At 47.5% G+C, this 23,529-nt stretch overlaps 1 protein-coding gene across 11 annotated transcripts in view; it reads left to right on the forward strand.

Annotated features, from left to right (window-relative positions):
* Positions 1-23,529, forward strand: part of LOC147105924 (protein piccolo-like) — a 917,910-nt gene that overhangs the window by 565,017 nt on the left and 329,364 nt on the right. For all 11 annotated transcript variants that reach the window (XM_086010861.1, XM_086010860.1, XM_086010859.1 and 8 more), the window contains one exon: positions 3,229-3,354. In XM_086010861.1, coding sequence (XP_085866987.1) covers positions 3,229-3,354 — 126 coding nt within the window. The remainder of the gene's footprint in view (positions 1-3,228; positions 3,355-23,529) is intronic.

Raw genomic sequence — 23,529 nt, forward strand, 5'->3', positions numbered from 1 at the left:
ATCACTTCCAGTGCCCCTTGCCCACCTGTTTTTGGGCATGTTCAAATTTCCAGACCAATGAATGGTGGGTGCTTTTGTTTTTTAGGATTCCAGTTCTGTTTGGGGCAGAGGTGTATCAATCTAGAGGTGATTTTACCAGAGAATTATCTTAGTTGGGAGGTTATAAAAACACTTCTATAAATAAATAAAAATGCATCAGCAATCAGGAGCTGAACTACTTGGTTTCAAAGTTGCAAATTCCTTTCATATGCTATGGCTTACAAAGCTAGAGCATTGTTTGTGTTTTTACTACAGGGGGAGTGACTCAACGAATCTGAAGCCACGCCAGAGCTGGAAAATTGAGAGCCTGGATTTGATTTGATTTGATGTGCTGAACCCTGGGAAATGATAGTGATGAAGAAGCAGTGGGTGGGAATAGATAATATGTGGAGAAGTAGGGAGTGATTACAAAAGAAAATAATCTCATAGAGAACGTCAGAGACATCAGAAGCATGCTGTCGCCTTGAGCCTCAAGGTTATATTATTTCCATTGTAATAACTCCCACCTGCCATCATTATGTTTCATGAATAATGAAGAAACTGTAACTCAATCCAACTTTTGGTGTGCAGTCTGTGCATGTCGAGCACCTGTTTTTCTCATGTGTGATGTATGAAGGATTTTTCATTACAGAATTTCCATACATATTTGGTGGAATAAATGAAGCTTATTAAAAATGTTAAGTGAAAAGACTCAGTATAATTGGCACACTATTTTCTGTGGTGATCAAAACAAAAAGTTTTATGAGGTAATTTTATTTTCCCAAGTTGTATAGTGGGTGAGTGTTAGTGGGAGGTGTTTCCTAATGGCACTAGCATTGAGAATTACTTCTTTAACGTTAATACTGCAAAGTGCAGGAAATTAATTTGTATTGGATTACTTTGAAATAACACTGCCCCCAAATGTAATAAGACTATAGAAATCCTGAATGTGTGTTGAAATCTTGAATGTGCTCCCAGAAATAATTGATTTTAATATTTAATGGAGCCTGCTTTGTTTTTAAAGTGTTTTTGGAGGTTTTCTGTTTGATTTTATCATCAGCCTTTTTCTCGCTATCACTTTCGTCATAGCCACCAAGTTTGATTTGTGCAACTCTACTTCGTATAAGAACTGTTCTCCAATGTTATGATACAAACTAGTATTATGATAGATTAACAGACAAGAAGAGTGTGTTTCATAGAGAAGTAGCTCACTTTCAATGGGTTATTTTAATACTTTGGGAGCCTCAATGTTGGTGCAGCTGTGGTGGTGCATTGAGCAAAGTTGTGTGGGTGTCTCAGTCACATTTCCTGGTTCTATTCCTACTTCTTCCAAATAGGCAGCATCTCTCTTACAATAGCTTCTCCTGCAACCACATGGTGACATCCACGGTATCCCAAAGTTGTGTCCTTGGCTCCCTCTTTTCCTTGTTTACATGTAGCCCCTCAGCAACATTTTCCATAAGTATGGAGTCAGTGTCCTTATATAAGCTGGCAACACAACAACAGCATTGACTTGCATTTTCATAGCACCTTTAATGTAGAAAAATGTCCCAAGGCGCTTCGTAGTGGTGCAATAAAAAAAATGGATGCCGAGCCAAAGAAGGCGATATTGGGAGGGGCGGCCGAAACTTGGATAAAGAGGTAGGTTTTAAGGAATATCTTGAAAGAGGAGCGATGGAGAGACTGAGGGGCATAGGGAGGGAATTCTAGAGCATAAGGGCCTAGGTGGCTGAAAACATCGCTTTCAATGATGGGTGAAGGGAGGGAGGATGCACAAATGGTCAGAGTATGGCAAGTTAGACCAAGATTGTAGGGCTGGAGGAAGTTACAAATATAGGAAGGGGCAAGGCCGTGCATGAGAATTTTAAATTTGAGGTGTTGAGGAACCAAGACTCTAAGTAAGCAAGGACAGGGGTGATTGGTGAGCAGGACTTGGTGTGGGATAGGTTACAGTCAGCAGAGTGTGGATGAGCCGAAGTTAACGGAGAATGGAAGCTGACCAGGAGACCATTGAAATAGTCCGTTATGAGGTGACAAAGCCATAGTTCAGGGTTTCAGTGGCAGATGTGCTGATCTGAGGGAATCGGCAGGTGATGTTATGGAGGTCGAAGTGAGCAGTCTTTGTGATGGAGAGCGTATGGGGTCAGCTCAAGGTCAAATAGGATGCTGAGGTTGCGAGCCGTCTGTTTCAATCTGAGGCAGTGGCTGGGCAAGGGATGGGATTAGTGGTCAGGGTAAGGAGGTTGTGGCCGGATGTGGTTCATTCAAGATTGCATGTTGGAGGGGTTGAGAGAGCTGGTGGACAGGTTGAGCTGGGTGTCATCGGTGTACATGTGGAAGCCGACACATTGTCTTCAGAAAATGTTGTCAAGGGGTAGCATGTAAATGAGGAAGAGGAGGGGGTCAAGGATGAATCCTTGGGGAGTCTGAAGTTTCAAACCCCGTATCCCATCCACCACCAAAATCACTTCATGTTACCAACTCAACAGTGCCTCCATTCTGACCTCACTCCCACTGCAGCAGAAACCCTAATCCACACTTATTACCTCCAGCCTTAATGCTGTCCTTAATCAGCCTCCCAAACTCTACACAAACTCCAATCACTCGTCCAAACCTCTGCCATCCATTACTCCCTCCTCGCTGTCTCCTTTGGCTCCCTATTCCCCAACACAGGACCTTGACTTCTGCTGAACGTTTCATTCAAACATACAGTGTTAGATTTCTGACATAAAAAATACAAATATTTTGGCCTATTTGAATTTAGTAAAATGACCAACCCAAAACACAGTTTTCTTCGCCTCGATAGGTCATCGTTCTCCAACTGAGAGACTGTGTCAGTGGTCTATTCTTCCAATGATCCTAGTCTCCAACCACTTAGTGCAAAACCACGGTGTGCAAATGAACTCTTGGTGATTTGGCCTCTAAATGTATACATCCGTCTCCGACTGCCTTTCCTCAGTGCTGCTCCCAACAGCCTTACTGAAATGAAGAACTTGCCAAGTAAAGGATTTTTTTTAAACCAAGTAAAGGATTGTGGGGGTGGGGCTGTACCTCACACTGCGTGGCACTGCACATTACGCTCAAACCCCCACATTACCTTTTAACAGATTAGCTTAACATGAAATTCAAAGAAATGCTACTGTGAAATATGTGCTCCCAAAATATTTATCGTTTCTCATTGTTAATGTTAATTGTTTATTGTTATACCAGGAAATGGATTAGGAATCAGGATTGTTGGTGGGAAAGAGATTCCAGGACGAAATGGAGAAATTGGTGCTTACGTTGCCAAGATCTTTCCCGGGGGAACTGCAGAGCAAACAGGCAAGCTCACAGAAGGTAAATAAACCCTTCCCAATTATATTGAGAAACCTTTAATTAACTAATTCAAGATATGACAGAATCCTTATACTTACACATTGATTTTTCTTTCATTGCGTCAAACATCAAATCCCTTTTCCATCTGATGTAATATTTGTGGATTCTGGTTTAGCATATTCTGTACCGATGCTTTGATGCACCAGCATGGACTGTTTCTGTGCTGTATACCCTATGTAAGCAGCTTTTATCACAGAGACAACTTACGACCCATTAGTGCCTCAATGGGCACTTTACCCACATACTCTCTCCTGTTGCTATGCCATGTATTTGGTTCCGATGGCAAGTTTGCACCATGAAAGACATGATTTTTTTTATTCGTACTAAATGCAAAGCACTTTATCTCAATAGAAATAATGAAAAGGAATATTTTGAATAACTACAGGCAAAACATCACAACAAAATCAAAGAGTAGTCATTTACATTTATCATTGGTAAAAAGCTGTTCTATTGTACAAATCTGCTATTCGAGGTGATTTTATTGAAGTCATCAGAAGTTAATACTTGGGATTTGTTGTAACAATTAGCTTCTGTTTCTGCTAAGTAGGAATTCTGTGACAAGTATCTTATGATGAAACTACAGTCGTGATTAGATAATTAGGGGTTCGCTCAATCTTTAAAGTGGAAAATTGCCTATAAGCTACCCTAGTTAACCTAGTGTTTAAATGCACCACCTGGTGTAATGCAGACCAGTAGATCCTAGGGTTTTTGCTGAGTTAGCCAATCTTATTTTGGAGGCCTCAAAGCTCCTGAAAAAGAGAGAAAAAATCAACCAGGGTGCTTGCTCTTGATTGCTGTCCAGGGATCCCTACGAGAAACTGCACATTTAGATCTTGGGGCAAGATGTGGCTCAGCTATGTTGTCCTCTATGGTTAAGAACATAAGAAATAGAAGCAGGAGTCGGTCAATTGGCTCTTCGAGCCTGCTCCGCCATTCAACAAGGCTGATCTTCTACCTCAACTCCAGCTTCCTGCACTATCCCCACATCACTTAATTCCCTTAGTTCCCAAAAATTTATCGATCTCTGTCTTGAATATACTCAATGACTGAGCATCCACAGCCCTCTGGGGTAGAGAATTCCAAAGATTCACCACCCTCTGAGTGAAGAAATTTCTCCTCATCTCAGTCCTAAATGGCCGACCCCTTATTCTGAGACTGTGACCCCATGTTCGAGATTCCCCAGGCAGGGGAAACATTTTCTCAGCAGTAACCCTGTCAACAACAACAACAAATTGTATTTATATAGCGCCTTTAATGTAGTAAAACGTTCCAAAGCGCTTCACAGAAGTATTAAAAGGCAAAAAAGTTGACACCGATCCACATAAGGAGAAATTAGGGCAGGTGACCAAAAACTTGGTGAAAGAGTTAGGTTTTAAGGAGTGTCTTAAAGGAGGAAAGAGAGGTAGAGAGGCAGAGAGGTTTAGGGAGGGAATTCCAGAGTTTAGGGCCTAGGCAACAGAAGGCACAGCCACCAAGGGTTGAGCGATTATAATCAGGGACGCTCAAGATGTCAAGCCTCTTAAGAATTTTATATGTCCATTGACACTAAGCTTACACAGGAAAAATGATCACTTGGCCAAACGACCGAAGGATGCTAGTTTGGATGCGCGTATACCTCAGCGTGAGTCAGCTCTGACAAATTGGGGTATTTTGCTCATTGTTTCCTATTTTTTCTTTACTGTACCTCCTAGTTTAAATTAGTTTTAAGACTCAAAATTGAAATTACACCATCATTTAAAAGCCAACATGTTCTACAGTAACCCTTTGAAGGACAACATCCCTACTAGGTGAACATTTTGGTTGCAAAACATGTCAAAAGTGAATGTATCACTAGAAATGATCACAGTAATACAGTCAAGGAGACTGCTGTTGCCCAGATTCAAAATTGGTCAATTGGCATCATGATGCCTTGAAACAAGTGTCAATGGGAAGTCAAGCAGTCTAATCACAGACAGGCCATCACCCTCACATTTTTGTGCTGTATATATTTTGTGCTTAGCAGTTGTATAGATTGTTAGTGTTGTATAAATAAATGACCTCTCTCAGACTGACTTCAAAGTGTTCAATGAAGCTCTGTACACTTCAAGTATGAACAGTTTGGTTTTGGTTGGCCATGAGTTGAGAGGGTACGGAACACAGCTCTTTGGGTGCGAGCCTATGAAAATCCTGCAAAGTCTATGCTGTTGGCTCAATAAAGAGTCAGATTGTCAACTATCGCATTTGTTTTATCCCAAGTTCTTCAGGGAAATTTTAAAATGGTCTCATCGAAATGGCCTGCCTGTTTTATGGTTTGTGATGTCACCAGTTTGCGGTATTAAAACTGATCTAATATCTCGCTTGCGTTGCTGCCTGTTTGATCATTTAGTTTGTTACGAAAAGCGTTTGGCATGGCTGACATTATGAGACATTGGAACTCCTAAATACTATCTAGTGGTAGAAAAGTTCACTTGGAGAGGCTATCCCAGATACTTTTATATTGTTAGGAAGCACTTGAAATGCATTTTTTTAAAATTGTGTTCTCAAGATCTGGGTGACTCTTGACAAGACCGCATTTAATTCCCATTCCTAGTTGCTCTGAGAATTTGTTCGTGGGCCTTCTCTTTGAACTGCTGCAATTATTGTGGCGACGGTGCTCCCACAATCTCGTTAGATAGGAAATTCCAGGATTTTGACCCAATGAAGGAACAGCCAGTACATGTCCGTGTCAGACTGATATGTGACTTGGAGGGGAAATTGAAAGTGATCGTGTTCCTATGACATTGCTGCTCGAGTCCTTCTCCATGGTAGAGGTCACAGAGCTGGGAGCTGTTGTCACAATAAGCTTGGCAAGTTGCTGCTGTGCACAGGTGTGCAGAGGATGGATATTAGGTTCAATGGTGGGGGCAACATTCAAGCGGCCTGCTCTGTCCTGGATGGTGTTGAGCTTTCTGACTGTTGCAGCTGCACCATCCAGGCTAGGGTGAATATTCCTTCACGCTCCTGACTTGTAGATGGTGGAGCAGCATTGCAAGGTCAGGAGGTAAGCCACTCATGACAGAGTATCCAGCCACTGCCCTGCTCTTGTAGCCACGGTATTGATATACTCATAGAGTAATAACGGCACAGAAGGAGGCCATTCGGCCCATCGAGTCCGTGCCAGCTCTCTGTAGAGCAATCCAGTCAGTCCCATTGCCCCGCTCTATCCCCGTAGCCCTGCAAGTTTATTTCCCTCAAGTGCCTATCCAGTCTCCCCTTGAAAACATTGAGTGTCTCCGCTTCCACCACTTCCGTCGGCAGCAAATTCCAGGTCATCACCACTCGCTGTGTAAAAAGGTTTTTCCTCAAATCCCCCCTGTATCTCTTGCCCAAAACCTTAAATCTGTGTCCCTTAGTCCTTGTACCATCAACTAGTGGGAACAGTCTCTCCCCATCTAGTCTATCCAAACCCGCCATAATCTCATACACCTTTATCAAATCGCCCCTCAACCGCCTTTGCTCTAATGAAAACAAATCCAGCTTTTCCAACCTGTCCTTGTAGCTAAGATCCCCCATCCCCGGAACCATTCTGGTAAATCTCCTCTGCACCCTCTCAAGGGGCTTCACATCCTTCCTAAAGTGTGGTTACCAGAACTGGATGCAATACTCCAGTTGTGGCCTAACCAGCGCTTTATAAAAGGTTCAGCACAACTTCACTACTTTTGTACACAATGGGCTGGATTTTCATTGAGGAGGCGTGACTACAATTTTCGGGGTTGTAGTCCCGCCTCCATCGAGTTGTGTCCAACCCATGTGATTTTCACTTGATTGACCTTGTTGAGCCAGCCCAGTGGGCTCTGCAGGCCAATTAAGGGCCACCCAGCAACAGGTGACATCACAGATTGACATTTTATCTGTCAAAAGCTTTTGACAGATGAAATATCAGCGTTTGACAGCTCTTTGAAGCTGTCAAACACTGACAACCTGTACTCCAAGTTAATTCCTTCCTCTCAGGCTGATTTAGAGATCTCTCCAGAACAGAAAGCTGAATGCTGCAACTTTTGACAGCTCGCGGCCATTCTGCTTTCTGTACCAGTGAGATGTGGGACTCCCGAGACCTGAAGGAAGGAAGGCTGTAAAGGTAAGTAAAACTTCTTTAAACACTTTACACACACCAAACACACTTTAGTCTGCACTCATGCACCCATCACTCACCTGAACACCGGACATCTCGAACCCTCCAAGCCCTTCAGCCCGACGGTCCGCCTTGCTAACTTGGCGTGGATTGGAGCCGTCGGGAATCCCACACTTCAGCAATAAAAATAGGGATTAGGCTAAAAACTGCCTGTTAACTACCTGTTAACAGGCAGTTAATTGGCACTAATCCCCTTCCCGCCTCGGGGAGGCGGGTCCCAGCACAGGTCGGGTATCCGCCTCCTTTGAAACTGGCATGGAGGAGGGTTGGGGGCAGGATGGGTTTGTGCCCCCCAATTTCGAGATTTTAACCCCCCACATGCCTCTAATCCCACCTCCATGGCCCAATGAAAATCCTGCCCACTACCTCTATTTATGAAGCCCAAGATCCCATATGCTTTGTTAACCACTCTCTTCAATATGTCCTGCCACCTTCAGGGACCTATGCACATTAACTCCCAGGTCCCTCTGTCCCTGCACACTCTTTAAAACTGAGCCATTGAGGGCGATTTTGCCAATGGGGGCGTGTTGGAGGCGGGACTGTTGCTTGTTGGGCCGTTGTCCCGCCTCGATCGACTTGTGGCCAACCCACGCTATTTTCCCTTGATTGACCTTGTTCAACCCGCCCAGCGGGCTTAGCAGACCAATTAAGGGGAAGCTGATGTCGGGAAGCCTGCGCCTCTCTTGGAAAAATGGGGATAAGCCTCTTAACTGCCTGTTAACAGGCAGTTAAGTGGTTGTAATCCCCTTCCCGCCTCCAGGAGATGGGACCCGGCGCAGGTCGGCTAACCGCCTCCTGGCAAGATGGCACGGAGGCGCCCCCAGATTCTGCCATTCTCCTGGCAGTCCCGCCTCCATACCCGCCTCCCCAGGGCTGGCAAGATCGCTTCCATTAATTGTATATTGCCTCTTCCTGTTCCTTCTGCCAAAATGCATCACCTCACACTTCTGTATTAAATTCCATCTGCCACTTGTCTGCCCATTCTGCTAGCCTTTCTATGTCCTGTTGCAGTCGATTGATATCATCATCACTGTTTGCCACACCCCCAAGTTTGGTGTCATCTGCAAATTTAGAAATGCTACTCTGTATTCCAATAGCCAGGTCATTTATATGTATCAAAAAAAGCAGTGGCCCCAGCATTGACCTTGGGGAACACCACTGCCTACCATCCTCCAGTCTGAAAAACAACCATTTACTACAACTCGCTGTTTTCTGTCCTTAAGCCAATTCCTTATCCAAGCTGCCACTGACCCACCTATTCCATGAGCCTCAATTTTTTTAACCAGCCTTCTATGTGGTACTTTGTCAAACACCTTCCGAAAATCCATGTAGACAACATCCATTGCATTCCCTTCATCAATCCTCTCTGTTACTTCATCAAAAAATTCAATCAGATTAGTCAAACACGATCTGCCTTTTACAAATCCATGTTGGCTCTCCTTCCTTAGCTTAAACCTCTCCAAATGCCTGTTAATTTTTTCCTTGATTATTGTTTCTAAAACTTTACCCACCACTGATGTTAAACTGACCGGCCTGTAGTTACTAGGATTGTCCTTACACCCTTTCTTGAACAATCGTGTCACATTTGCCACTTTCCAATCCTCAGGCACCTCCCCCACATCTAGGGAAGATTGGAAAATTATGATAAGCCCTTCCGCTATCTCCTCCCCCCAATTCCCTTAGCAATCTGGGATGCAAGCCATCTGGATCAGGCGACTTGTCCACTCTAAGCATACCCAGCCTTTCTAGTACATCCCGTCTATCAATTTTCACCCCTTCCATTGCTTCTACCTTTTCCACTACTACCGATATTTTGTCAGCATCCACCTCCTTAGTAAACACCGATACAAAGCACTCATTGAGTATTCTAGCCATGCCTTGCACCTCTAAGCATAGATCACCTTCTTTGTCTCTAATAGGCCCCACCCCGCCTCTTACTACGCACTTACTGTTTACATGTTGATAGAAGATTTTTGTGTTCCGTTTATGTTAACCACCATTCTACTCTCATATTTTCTCTTTGCCAATCTTATTTTCATCTTCACATCCCCTCTCAACTTATTGTATTTGGCCTGGTTCTCCCTTGAAGAATTCACCTGACATGCATCATACACCCTCATTTTTTGTTTCATCATCTCTCTATCTCTCTCGTCATCCAAGGAGCCCTTGCTTTGGTTCCCTTCCCCTTCTCTCTTGTTGGAATGTACCTAGCCTGTGCCTGGAACATCTCCTTCAAGATCACCCATTGTTCCGTTACAGTTTTTCCTGTTAGTCTTTGGTTCCATTTTACCCTGGCTAGATCCTTTCGTATCCCATTGAAGTTAGTCCTTTTTTTTCACAGAATCATAGAAAGTTACAGCACGGAAAGAGGCCATTTCGGCCTATCGTGTCCGCGCCGGCCAACAAAGAGCTATCCAGCCTAATCCCACTTCCCAGCTCTTGGTCCGTAGCCCTGCAGGTTAGAGACCCCCACAACCTTCTGGGTGAAGAAATTTCCCCTCAAATCCCCTCTAAACCTTCCCCCAGTTACTTTAAATCTATTCCCCCTGGTTTTTGACCCCTCTGCTAAGGGAAATAAGTCCTTTCTACCCACTTTATCTATGCCCCTCATAATTTTATACACCTCAATAAGGTCTCCCCTCAGCCTCCTCTGTTCCAAGGAAAACAGACCCAGCCTATCCAGTCTTTCCTCATAGCTAAGATCCTCTACTCCTGACAACATCCTTGTAAATCTCCTCTGTACCCTCTCTAGTGCAATCACATCTTTCCTGTAATGTGGGGACCAGAACTGCACGCAGTACTCTAGCTGAGGCCTAACTAGCGTTTTATACAGTTGAAGCATAACCCCCTTGCTCTTGTATTCTATGCCACAGCTAATAAAGGCAAGCATTCCGTATGCCTTCTTATCCATCTTATCTACCTGGCCTGCTACCGTCAGGGATCTGTGGACATGCACTCCAAGGTCCCTTTGTTCCTCTACACTACTCAGTGTCCTACCATTTAATGTGTATTCCCTTTCCTTGTTAGCCCTCCCCAAATGCATTACCTCACACTTCTCCGGATTGAATTCCATTTGCCACTGTTCTGCCCACCTGACCAATTTATTGATATCTTCCTGCAGTCTACAGCTTCCTTTATCAGTATCAACCACACAGCCGATTTTAGTATCATCTGCAGACCTCTTAATCATACTCACTATATTCAAGTCTAGACAATTGATATATACCACAAAAAGCAAGGGACCTAGTACTGAGCCCTGCGGTACCCCACTGGAAACAGCCTTCCAGTCACAAAAACACCCATCAACCATTACCCTCTGCTTCCTGTCTCCGAGCCAGTTTTGAATCCAACTTGACACTATGCCCTAGATCCCATGGGCTTTTAACTTTGTGACCAGTCTGCCATTTGGAACCTTATCAAAAGCCTTGCTAAAGTCCATATACACTACATCAAACGCACTACCCTCATCTACCCTCCTTGTTACCTCCTCAAAAAATTCAGTCAAGTTTGTCGGACACGACCTTCCCTTAACAAATCCGTGCTGACTATCCTTGATTAATCCGTGTCTTTCTAAATGAAGATTTATCCAGTCCTTCAGAATTCTTTCCAATAATTTTCCCACCACCGAGGTTAGGCTGACTGGCCTGTAATTAATCAGTCTATCCTTTTCTCCCATTTTAAACAAGGGTACCACATTAGCAGTCCTCCGGCACCACACCTGAAGCCAGAGAGGATTGAAAAATGATGGTCAGGGCCTCGGCTATTTCCTCTTTTGCTTAGCTTAACAGCCTGGGATACATTTCATCCGGGCCTGGGGATTTATCCACTTTTAAAGCTGCTAAACCCCTTAATACTCCCTCTCTCACGAAGCCCTGTTCCAGCTTAGAAGTTCCACTCGAGATTGTTTCTTGCTCCTCTCCATTGCTAATCTAAATCTTATGATACAATGATCACTCATACCCAAGTGTTCTCCCACAGACACTTGGTCGACCTGGCCGACCTCATTCCCCAGCACCAGATCCAGCAATGCCTCCTTCCTAGTTGGGCCAAGAACATAGTGGTGAAGGAAATTTTCCTGAACACATTTCAGAAATTCCTCCCCCCTCCCTTCCCTTTACCCTAGCATTATCCCAATCGATATTTGGGTAAGTAAAGTCCCCCAATATCACCACTCTATGGCCTAGAAATTGGGTTTTGGCGCAGCGACGGCTTTAGCGCCGGAAGTTAGTGCCGGAGCTAAGTCGCGCTGGGCGGGCCAAAAATTCACTACTTCTGCGCCCAAACGGCTGCCGGCGCTGCTGAAAGCTGTTAGCGCCTGAAAACTGGCGCTATGCGCTGAATTTCGGCGCTATTCCGGCGCTGCGGCGCCCGCTGCGGTGCGGCAGGTTCGGGAAGTGCAGGCCTCCTCCTTCCCTTAAGGAGGAGCTGCCTGCACCCGGCCGCGGCCCGCGATAATCTTTTTAAAAATGAGCCCGGCACCTCGGACAAGTGCCGGGCTTGCTTCTGTTCCGGGGGGGGTGGGGGGAAGTCCGGGGAGGGAGCTGCGGCCAGGCGGGCGGCGGGAAAGCGGCCGGCCGCCGCGGGGCCTTTAATGCGCCGGCGCAACGTTCTGTAAGGCACCTCTGCCAGAACGTTGCTTGCGGCTGCCACGGGCGAGGCGGCCGCAACTCAATTTCCGAGTTCGGGCGGGTTACCATGGCAACCGGGACGCTGCGCACACCGATGACGTCATCGGTGCCGGCGCAGCGCTACCGGCCTAACGCCGATTTAGGGCCCCTGTCAATTTCAAAACTGGCCATAACTTCGCCGCTAGGCCCTCTAGCGCCTCAAAAGCGGCGCTAAGGCCAGTGAATTTCTAGGCCTACAGCTCTTGCATACCTCTGCGATTTCCCTGCAGATTTGCTTCTCTACCTCCCTCTCACTATTTGGAGGCCTATAGAATACCTCCAATAGTGTGATCATACCCTTTTTGCTCCTCAACTCTAACCAAATGGATTCTGCCCTTGTCCCCTCAAGAACATCCTCCCTTTCCAACAATGTCTTCCATAATCAGCACAGCCACCCCACTTCCCTTTTTTCCTTCCCTATCTTTTCTGAGTGTTCCAGAGCCACGCCACGATTCAAATAGTGACACGGGCAAGTGGAAGCAGCTAATTGGGTGAGTACGGCCAGGTGAGCATTTATACTCCTCTATAGTTTGACAGTTAAGGTTAATAGTTTATAAAGTTTAGAAGGTCTTAATTTTTGTGGTTATAGTTTCTAAGGTCTCTTGTGTATCGGGGAGTGCTAGTAACCAAGGGCCCTTGAGTATATCATTTAACTGTAGTGTAATTGGTGGGATTCATTTGATTTAATTTAATTTGAATTAATTAAAGGGTAAGTCATGGCAGGACAGTTCGGCGCCGTAGTATGCTCCTCCTGCACTATGTGGGAAATCAGGGACACTTCCTGTGTACCTGACGACCATGTGTGCGGGAAGTGTATCCAACTGCAGCTACTGGCAGACCGCATTGCGGTGCTGGAGCTGCGAATGGATACATACTGGAGCATTCGCAGTGCTGAGGACGTCGTGGATATCATGTTTAATCAGTTGGTCACACAACAGCTAAAGGCTGCACAGGCAGGAAGGGAATGGGTGACCGCCAGACAGAGTAGTAGGCGCAGGCAGGTAGTGCAGGGGTCCCCTGTGGCCATCCCCCTCTCAAACAGATATACCAATTTGGATATTGTTGAGGGAGATGGCTCATTGGGGGAAGGCAGCAGCAGCCAACTTCCCGGCACCAGGGGTGGTTCTGCTGCACAGGACAGGAGGAAAAAGAGCGGGAGAGCTATAGTGATAGGGGATTCTATTGTAAGGGGAATAGATAGGCGTTTCTGCGGCCGCAAACAAGACTCCAGGATGGTATGTTGCCTCCCTGGTGCAAGGGTCAAGGATGTCTCGGAGCAGCTGCAGGGCATTTTGGAGGGGGAGGGTGAACAGCCAGTTGTCGTGGTGTATATAGGTACCAACAATATAGGTAAAAACCTGGATGAGGTCCTAAAAGCTGCAAATAGGGAGTTAGGAGGTAAATTAAAAAATAGGACCTCAAAGGTAGTAATCTCAGGATTGGTACCAGTGCCACATGCTAGTCAGAGTAGAAATAGAAGGATATTTCAGATGAATACGTGGCTAGAGGAATGGTGCAAGGGGGAGGGATTCAAGTTCCTGGGACATTGGAACCGATTCTGGGGGTGGTGGGACCAGTACAAACTGGATGGCTTGCACCTAGGCAGGACCGGGATCGCTGTCCTCGTGTTTGCTAGTGCTGTTGGGGAGGGTTTAAACTAAAATGGCAGAGGGTTGGGAAGCTGTGCAGGGGGACAGAGGAAAGGGAAGCAAGGATAGAAGCAAAAGACAGGAAGGAGTAAAGCAAATGTGGCAGTCAGAGAAATAGGGTTTAAATCAAACATGGCCACAGTAAATAATAATTCTAAAAGGTCTAAGAGTGTTAAAAAAACAAGCCTGAAGGCTTTGGCCTAGAAATTCATTATAGCCACTTTTGGGGCGGTAAAGTCGGGCGGCCGCTAAAGTTTGCGCCCGGCGCAAATTCGAGGCCATATCACCGATATTCATTAGCTTCGCCTTAAGAGTTTGCTCGAGCGCTAAAACTGGCGATGCACGGCTCTCTTTAGGCGCTAAGCCGGAGGTGCTGAGCGATACCGCCGAGGCCGGGCGCAGCGCAGGTGCGGCCATTTCTTGATTGACAGCAGACACCCTGGCGCCGGCCAGCTCTTAAGGGGGAAGGGTCGACTTGGTCTGTTGCCACGCCCTGGACACTGGAGCCCTCCAGCTAGGCCTGAACACTGCTGCTGGACCCAAATAGCGCCTCAAAGTATGGAGAAGGCCCGTGAACGAGCGCAGCGCTTCTCAGAGCATGATCTGAGGGTGCTGGTTAGCGCTGTGGAGAAGAGACGCCATATTTTGTTCCCAGACAATGGGAGGAAGCCGCCGTCCCGCGTCTACCGGGGAGCCTGGAGGCATGTCGCCACCAGGGTGACATCCAACAGTGAGGTCCCCAGGAGCGCTGTACAATGCCGGAAAAAGCTGAATGACCTCGCCAGGATTGTCAGGGTGAGTACCCTTTCCAGTGTCCTCCTCATCCTTGCATGTGCACCTCACATTATGGGCAAAGGGACCTGAAAGCCCTAATGGCCAGCCCTCATGCAGCAGCTATGGGACAGTCATGAACATCAATTGCACATTGTGCACTTAACACACTGGCCAGGCTATTCGACCGTGGGAGGCAGTGCACACAAGATCAGGGCTACACACTGGCCAGGCTATTCCACCATGGGAGGCAGTGCACACAAGATCAGGGCTACACACTGTACTTAGAGGCCGTCCTTTCTCTTGCAGGCCAAGCTGGCCAATAATAAGAGGAGCCGGACTGTGACCGGGGGAGGCGGACCCCAGATCCAACCGTTCACCGAGCTGCAACAGCGCATGGAGTGCATCATGGGTGCCCGGGTGATTGGCCCTGTTGCATCTGGAGATGCCGACCCTGTTCTGGGCACCAATGGTAAGGACATCACCTTTTGGACCTCTCTCGTCCCACTAGCGCATCAGATCTACATCCTTTGCCACTGTCCGACCAATGCGCTGAATGCCACCACTCATGCATCCCTCGCTGACGCCCTCTCCTCACTCTAAAGCTACTCATGTGCCTTCCTGCTTTCAGATGGTGAGGAGGAGGTCCCTGAAGTTGCCAGTGACAGCCCCTCAGAAGAGGAGGAGGAGGAGGAGCAAGAGGAAGGCGGCTCATCAGGGCCACTGTAGGGGAGACGTCTTCCCTGGAGGGGAGCGTGGGGGAAGTGTCGGAGGGGAGTGTAGCTCCTGGGACCAGCGGCCTGCAGAAACGCGGGAGGGGGGTGGAAGCTCAGCGGCCTTCTCCCCAGAGGGGGGAAGGGTCGGAGGGGAGTCCAATTGCTGGGCCCAGCGGCGTCCAGCAATGCAGGAAGGGTCGGCCAGTTCGGCGGCCTTCTCCCCAGAGGGAGAGTCCGGCCTCCAGTCCGGAGACGGTCAACGCCGAGGAGATGCGCCGCCTCGAGGACATGTCCGCGGACTCGGAGCGCCGGCACACGGAGCTCATGGGGGTAGTGGGACGGATGCCTGAGGCCATCCAGTCCCTGTCTCGGAGTGTCACCGAATTCGGGGCCTCTCTGGCAGCGACTGGCCAGGTGATCAGTGGTGCCGTGCAGTCACTGGCTGCTCTGATGCGGTCACAGAACAGGGCAACACAGGCACTCACTGCTGCCACACTCGCTGTGTCAGCCCGGCATCGCCAGGGCACCCGGCGCGCTGCAGCAGCACAGCGGTCTGTCCCTTGGCAGATTGCTGCGCATGCTGCAGTGCTGGCCCGGGCGAGTGCCAGTGTCTCAGGCGACCAGCGACCGCCTGCCATCCGCTAGCTTGCCCCATTCCTCCAGCCGCCACTGCCACTCCCCCAGTGGAGCTGCCACGAGCTGCTGCAGCGACTGATGCTGGCCAGCCACAGCTGCAGCATTCACCAGCCGGCCCCTCGAGGGCCAGACCTCGTCTAGGCCGACCCCCAAGGGCATCTGCCGTCACGACATGTGCCCCTCAGGAGCCTCCCCCCAGCCTTGCAGCAGCCACTGGCCTCACTTTGAGGAGGAGCAGCAGGGCGTCCAGGGGCCGGCAAAGTTTGCAGAAGGCATCGCCCTCGCGGGACACAAAGTAGAGGGTGTGTCCAAATGTTGTTTTTTTTGGAATGGTTGTTTTTTGAAGGCCGAGGTGAGGCCATTTTTGTTTACATCTTTTGTTAATCCTCCCCAGGTTGTGGGAGTGAGTCATGTGTGTGAATGTTTTTTGGGGGTTTCGTGTGTTCTTGGTTTTCATGTGGGAAGGGCCCTGAGTTTGTACAATAAACCATTTTATTTATTCACATTGTCCATGTTTGATCTTTGAAGTGTTTGTTGCCTTAACCGGCTGAGGGCTTGTGCAGCGGCTGCAATCATGTTCTTTCATTGGCACAAGCCATTCCCTGACAGGGGGCCTAGAAGTGACGTTCAATAAGCCACCGACGGGCGGCCCTTGGACATTCTGCCTCCCTCCTGGGCTGGTACTCCTCGTCCTCCTCCTCCTCATGCTCCTCCTGCTCCTCCTCCTGAGGTGGTGGTCCAACGTGAGGTGGCAGTGCCTGAGACCTGCGGATAGCCAGGTTGTGCAGCATGCAGCAAATGACGACGAATTGGGAGACTCGCTCCTGCGAATACTGGAGGGCTCCCCCGGAGCGATCCAGACATCGGAACCGTTGCTTCAGGACGCCGATTGTTTGTTCGATGAGGTTCCTGGTCGCTTGATGGCTCTCGTTGTATGCCTCTTCAGCAGGGGTCGTGGGCGCGCGGAGCGGGGTCATGAGCCAGGTGCACAAAGGATAGCCTTTGTCCCCGATAAGCCATTCTCTTGGGTGAGGCTGTGCCTGGAACATGTCAGCCACAGTTGTCTGTCGCAGGATAAAGGCATCGTGGCTGCTGCCTGGAAAGCGGGCATTGACAGCTAAGATGCGCTGCCTGTGGTCACACACCAGCTGTACGTTGAGGGAATGGTAGCCCTTCCGGTTGCGGTAATCCTCGGCATGCTCCAGAGGTGCCCGCAAAGCCACATGCGTGCAGTCAATGGCGCCCTGCACCATGGGGAAGCCCGCTATTCTTGCAAATCCCACTGCACGCTGCTGCTGCTTGTCCAGGGTCATGGGGAAGGAGATGAATTGACGTCTCCTTCTGAAAAGGGCATTGGTCACCTGGCGGATGCAGCAATGCACGGCGAACTGGGAGATGTTAGCGATGTCCTCAGCAGCGGATTGGAAGGAGCCGGTGGCATAGAAGTTGAGAGCCACCGTCACCTTCACTGCCACCGACAGAGACGTCCTGCGCATCAGCTGTGGACGCAGATCTCTGTGAAGCAGCTGGCAGATGTCTGCAACCACCTCCCTTCTGAATCGCAGCCTCCTAACACACTGCGCGGCAGACATGTTGAGATAGGAGAACTGCTGGCGGTATACCCTGGGTGGGTAAAGCCTCACTTGGCGACGCCTGTTGCCCCCTCTGCGTCTAGCCGGGGCTGCCACTCTCACATGGCGTCTGTAAGCCCTTCCGACATAAGGCTGAAACTCAGCGTTGGCACCCAATGCAGCCCCCATAATATGCTGGCAAACACTGAGATCTCAATGAAGGCAAAGATAATTGCAAAGCTCTGGCCTGAAGCCAAAAAGACCTGTCCTAGTTTTGGGCCAAAGCAGTAAGCTCTCTTCCTTGGTCTCTCTCCAAAAATCCGTTGCACAAGAGTGAATGCTGCAAAATGGCTGCCCTTTATAGTGCAGGGTGAGTGCCCTTTAATTTGCGCTCCCCGCAGCCCGCCTCGGCTGTGTACCGTTCCACTTCACAGTCGTTAGGGCCGCCCGGCGCACAATGGGGCGGCGCGAGTGAAGTTCCGGTTCCGGGCGCACAAAGGGCGTTGCACGACGAAATGACGTCATGATCTGCGCGCGCAGCTGAGCGCGCGCAAAGACTTTGCGCCGGCGCTAAAAGTCTACTGAAGTTGGGGCGAGGCGCAGATCGCGCAGCGCCCGGGAGCTAAGCGCCTAGCGCTTGAGATCTGCTCCTCCTAAGGCGCTAATGGCTGGCGCAGCCAACTGAATTTCTAGGCCTTTGTGTCTTAATGCGAGGAGCATTCGTAATAAGGTGGATGAATTAGCTGCGCAAATAGATGTAAACGGATATGATATAATTGGGATTACGGAGACATGGCTCCAGGGTGACCAAGGCTGGGAATTCAACATCCAGGGGTATTCAATATTCAGGAAGGACAAGCAAAAAGGAAAAGGAGGTGGGGTAGCATTGCTGGTTAAAGAGGAGATTAACACAATAGTAAGGAAGGATATTAGCTCTGACGATGTGGAATCTGTATGGGTAGAGCTGAGAAATACCAAGGGGCAAAAAACGTTAGTGGGAGTTGTATACAAACTCCCAAACAGTAATGCTGAGGTTGGGGATGGCATTAAATGGGAAATTAGAGACGCGTGCAATAAGGGCACCGCAGTTATCATGGGTGACTTTAATCTACATATAGATTGGGCTAACCAAATTAGTAACAATACTGTGGAGGACGAATTCCTGGAGTGTATACGGGATGGTTTCCTGGGCCAATATGTCGAGGAACCAACTAGAGATCAGGCCATCTTAGACTGGGTATTATGTAATGAGAAAGGAGTAATGAGAAAGGAATAATTAGCAATCTTGTTGTCGAGGCCCCTTGGGGCAGAGCGAACATAATATGATAGAATTCTTCATTAAGAGGAAAAGTGAAGTATTTGACTCAGAGACTAGGGTCCTGAATTTAAATAAAGGAAACTACGATGGTATGAGGCCCGAGTTGGCTTGGATGGATTGGGGAACGTTACTTAAAGGGTTGATGGTGGATAGGCAATGGCAAACATTTAAAGATCGCATGGATGAATGACAGAATTTGTTCATCCCTGCTTGGCATAAAAATAAAGCAAAAAAGGTGACTCAACCATGACTAACAAGGGAAATTAGGGATAGCATAAGATCCAAGGAGAGGACATATAAATTGGCCAGAAAAAGCAGCAAACCTGAGGAATGGGAGCAGTTTAGGATTCAGCAAAGGAGGACAAAGGGATTAATTAAGAGAGGGAAAAAAGAGTATGAGAGTAAGCTTGTAGGGAACATAAAAACTGACTGTAAAAGCTTCTATAGATATGTGAAGAGAAAGAGATTGGTGAAGTCAAGCGTAGGCCCCTTGCAGTCAGAATCAGGGGAATTTATAATGGGGAGCAAAGAAATGGCATACCAATTAAATACATACTTTGGTTCTGTCTTCACAAAGGAGGACACAAATAACCTCCCAGACATGTTGGGGAACATAGGGTCAAATGAGAGGGAGGAACTGAATGAAATCATTATTTGTAGGGAAATGCTGTTAGGGAAATTGATGGGATTGAAGGCCAATAAATCCCCAGGGCCTGATAATCTACATCCTACGGTACTTAAGGAAGTGGCCCTAGAAATAATAGATGCATTGCTGGTCATCTTCCAAAATTCTATAGACTCTGGAACAGTTCCCATGGATTGGAGGCTAACTAATGTAACCCCACTATTTAAAAAAGGTGGTAGAGAGAAAACGGGGAAGTATAGACCGGCAAGCCTGACATCGGTAGTGGGGAAAATGCTAGAGTCTATTATAAAAGATGTTTTAGCAGAGCACTTGGAAAACAGTGACAGGATCGGACAAAGTCAACATGGATTTACAAAAGGTAAATCGTGCTGGGCTAATCTACTGGAATTTTTTGAGGATGTAACTGGTAGAATAGATAAGGGAGAACCAGTGGATGTGGTGTATTTGGACTTTCAGAAGGCTTTCGATAAGGTCCCGCATAAGAGATTAGCATGTAAAGTTAAAGCACATGGCATTGGGGGTAAGGTACTGACTTGGATAGAGAACTGGTTGGCAGACAGGAAGCAAAGAGTTGGAATAAACGGGTCTTTTTCCGAGTGGCAGGCAATGACTAGTGGGGTACCGCAGGGATCGGTGCTAGGACCCCAGCTATTCACAATATATATTAATGATCTAGACGAGAGAGCTAGATGTAATAGCTCGAAGTTTGCAGACAACACAAAGCTGGGTGGACGTGTGTGCTGTGAGGAGGATGCAGAGAAACTCCAGTGTGATTTGGACAGGTTGGGTGATTGGGCAGATGCATGGCAGATGCAGTACATTATGGATAAATGCGAGGTTATCCACTTTGATGGCAAAAACAGGAAGGCCGATTATTATCTGAACGGCAATAGATTGGGAGAAGGGGAAGTGCAACGAGACCTGGGTGTCCTTGTGCACCAGCCGCTGAAGGTAAGCATGCAGGTGCAGCAGGCGGTTAAGAAGGCAAATGGTATGTTGGCCTTCATAGCGAGAGGATTCGAGTACAGGAGCAAGGATGTCTTGCTGCAGTTGTACAGGGCCTTGGTGAGACCGCACCTTAAGTATTGTGTGCAGTTTTGGTCGCCTTATCTGAGGAAGGATGTTCTTGCCATGGAGGGAGTGCAGCGAAAATTCACCAGACTGATACCTGGGATGGCAGGAATGGATACTGAGGAGAAATTGGGTCAATTGGGCTTATATTCGCTGGAGTTTAGAAGAATGAGAGGGGATCGCATTGAAACTTATAAAATTCTAACAGGACTAGACAGACTAGATGCAGGAAGGATGTTCCCGATGGCAGGGGAGTCCAGAACCAGGGGTCACAGTCTAAGGATAAGGGGTAAGCCATTTAGGACAGAGATGAGGAGGAATTTCTTCACCCAGAGAGTGGTGAACCTGTGGAATTCTCTACCACAAAAGGCAGTTGAGGCCAATTCATTAAACATATTCAAGAAGGAGTTAGATGTATTTCGTAAGGCTAAAGGGATCAAGGGATATGGGGCGAAAGCAGAGACAGGGTACTGAATTTGGATGATCAGCCATGATCTCATTAAATGGCGGAGCAGGCTCAAGGGGCCGAATGGCCTACTCCTGCTCCTATCTTCTATGTTTCTATGAACGCCATGTACGCTTGAATATTAAGTGCACAGTCCTAACTGTTTTTAAGCCACGTTTCCGTTATTGCCACAACATCATATTGCCACACAGCTAATTGTGCTTGTAGCTCACCAACCTTATTCACCACACTTTGTGCATTTACGTACATGCATTCTAAACCCATTTTTTAATATGGCTGGTCCAGTTAAACATCTAGATAGTGATAACTTCCTGGAAGTTGATGGTGAGGGACTTGACAATGGTGGTGCTGTTGAAGGTCAGAGAAATGTGGTTGGGCCTTTTCTTGTTGGAGATGATCATTACCTGGCATTTATGTGGTTTGAAAGTTAACTGCCACGTGTCAGCCCAAATCTGGTTGTTGTCCAGGTTCTGCGATAGGCTGGCATGGGCTGCTTCATTATTGGAGGAGTTGTGAATGGAGCTGAACACTGTGGAATAGTCAGCAATCAATCCCACTCCTAATGCTTTGACAGAGGGAAGGTAATTAATGAAGCATCAAAAGATAGTTGTGAAATGATTCTGCCCTGAGGAACTCTGGCAGCAATATTCTGGGGCTGCGATGATTGGCCTCTGATAACCACAAGCATCTTGTGTGACAGATGTGATTCTAACCGCTGGAGCAGTTTCTGATTGATCGCCACTAACATGTTTGTTCGGATTCCTTGATGCCACACTTGATTGAATGCTGCCTTAATGTCAAGGCCAGCTACTCTTACTGCTCCTCTGGTATTCAGCTTTTGCATCCATGTCTGGATCAAAACTTTGATGAGGTCAGGAGCCTAAGGGCTCTGAAATGAACAAGCTGGTTATTGGTGAGGTTAGTGGGGGGCTGAGGTTTTGTGAAGTCAGTAGGAGCTATAAGATGATGTGCGACCTGATAAATGGACTAACAGTGGCTTTGATGAAAAAGCTGTTGTGGTCCTGAGCAAACAAACCAGAGGATGTGGCTTTGAATGACTATATTGTCATTAATGTTGGTAGACCACAAGACAAACGTTCAAGATTACTTATGATTTTGATCATTGATCATTAGTAATGAATATCTTATCTCCTTTTGCATCAGCTGAAGAATAAAATATAACCACAAAGCTCAAACAACAACATGGTCATAAATCTGTATCTTGGATTGAAATTTAGTAATTGTTTGCCTGATTTCATTCAATCAGTTCAAATGCCAGTTGCCTAATGTTGAAAATAACTGCTGTTAAGAATAATAATTTAATTATTAAGTGAATTATGAGTCCCTGTTACAGTTTGGTTCATCTCTGCCCTTAAAAACACAACTGCCGTGGGTGAATAAACCTCAATTATTTTGAACAGGAAGCTCTCGTCTGAATGTCTAAGTGACCACAGGGTCCCAGGCCTGCTTCAGCATACTACAACAGACACAATTCAGTCCCTGTTTTGAAACCGTACAGTTGTGTGAGCGCCAGGATATGGCCAGCTATGCATCAATGGCACTGCTGTTGTAAATTGAATAATAACACATGGAAAACAAAAACTGTATATCTCACGGATGTCCAGACAGCTCTAAACTCTGGTAACAGCCATCAGCGATGCCTGCCGCAGCAAGTAATGTCTGCTCAGTAGATATTAGCATGCCTAAATTAGACTATAGATTCACCCTGGGCTCTGCGATACAGTTCTGGATGAGCAAAAATTTTCTCCAGTTAAATATTGGGAAGACCGAAGCCATTGTTTTAGGTCCCCACCACAAACTCCGTTCCCTCGCCACTGACTCCATCCCTCTCCCTAACATCTGTCTGAGGCTGAACCACACTGTTCGCAACCTTGGTGTCATATTTGACCCTGAAATGAGCTTCTGAAAACATATCTGCAGCATAACAAAGACTGCCTACTTCCACCTCCGTAACATCGCTCGTCTCTGCCCTTGCCCTTGCTGAAACCCTCATCTAGCTTTTGTTGCCTCTAGACTTGACTATTCCAACGCACTCCTGGCTGGCCTCCCACATTCCACCCTACGTAAACTTGAGGTCATTCAAAACTTGGCTGCCCATTTCCTAACTCGCACCAGTTCCGTTCACCCATCACTCCTGTGCTCACTGACCTACATTAGCTCCCAGTTAAGCAGCACCTCGATCTCAAAATCCTCATCCTTGTTTTCAAATCCCTCCATGGCCTCACCCCTTCCTGCCTCTGTAATCTCCTTCAGCCCCACAACCCCCTGAGATATCCTCGCTCCTCTAATTCTGCCCTCTTGAGCATCCCTGATTATAATCGCTCAACCTTTGGTGGCCGTGCCTTCTGTTGCCTAGGCCCTAAGCTCTGGAATTCCCTGCCTAAAGCTCTCTGCCTCGCTACCTCTCTTTCCTCCTTTAAGACACTCCTTAAAACCTACCTCTTTGACCAAGTT

The sequence above is a fragment of the Somniosus microcephalus genome, chromosome 17, assembly GCF_052327205.1.
Source record: "Somniosus microcephalus isolate GS21.2 chromosome 17, FLI_Smic_1.0, whole genome shotgun sequence".
Lineage (NCBI taxonomy): Eukaryota > Metazoa > Chordata > Chondrichthyes > Squaliformes > Somniosidae > Somniosus > Somniosus microcephalus.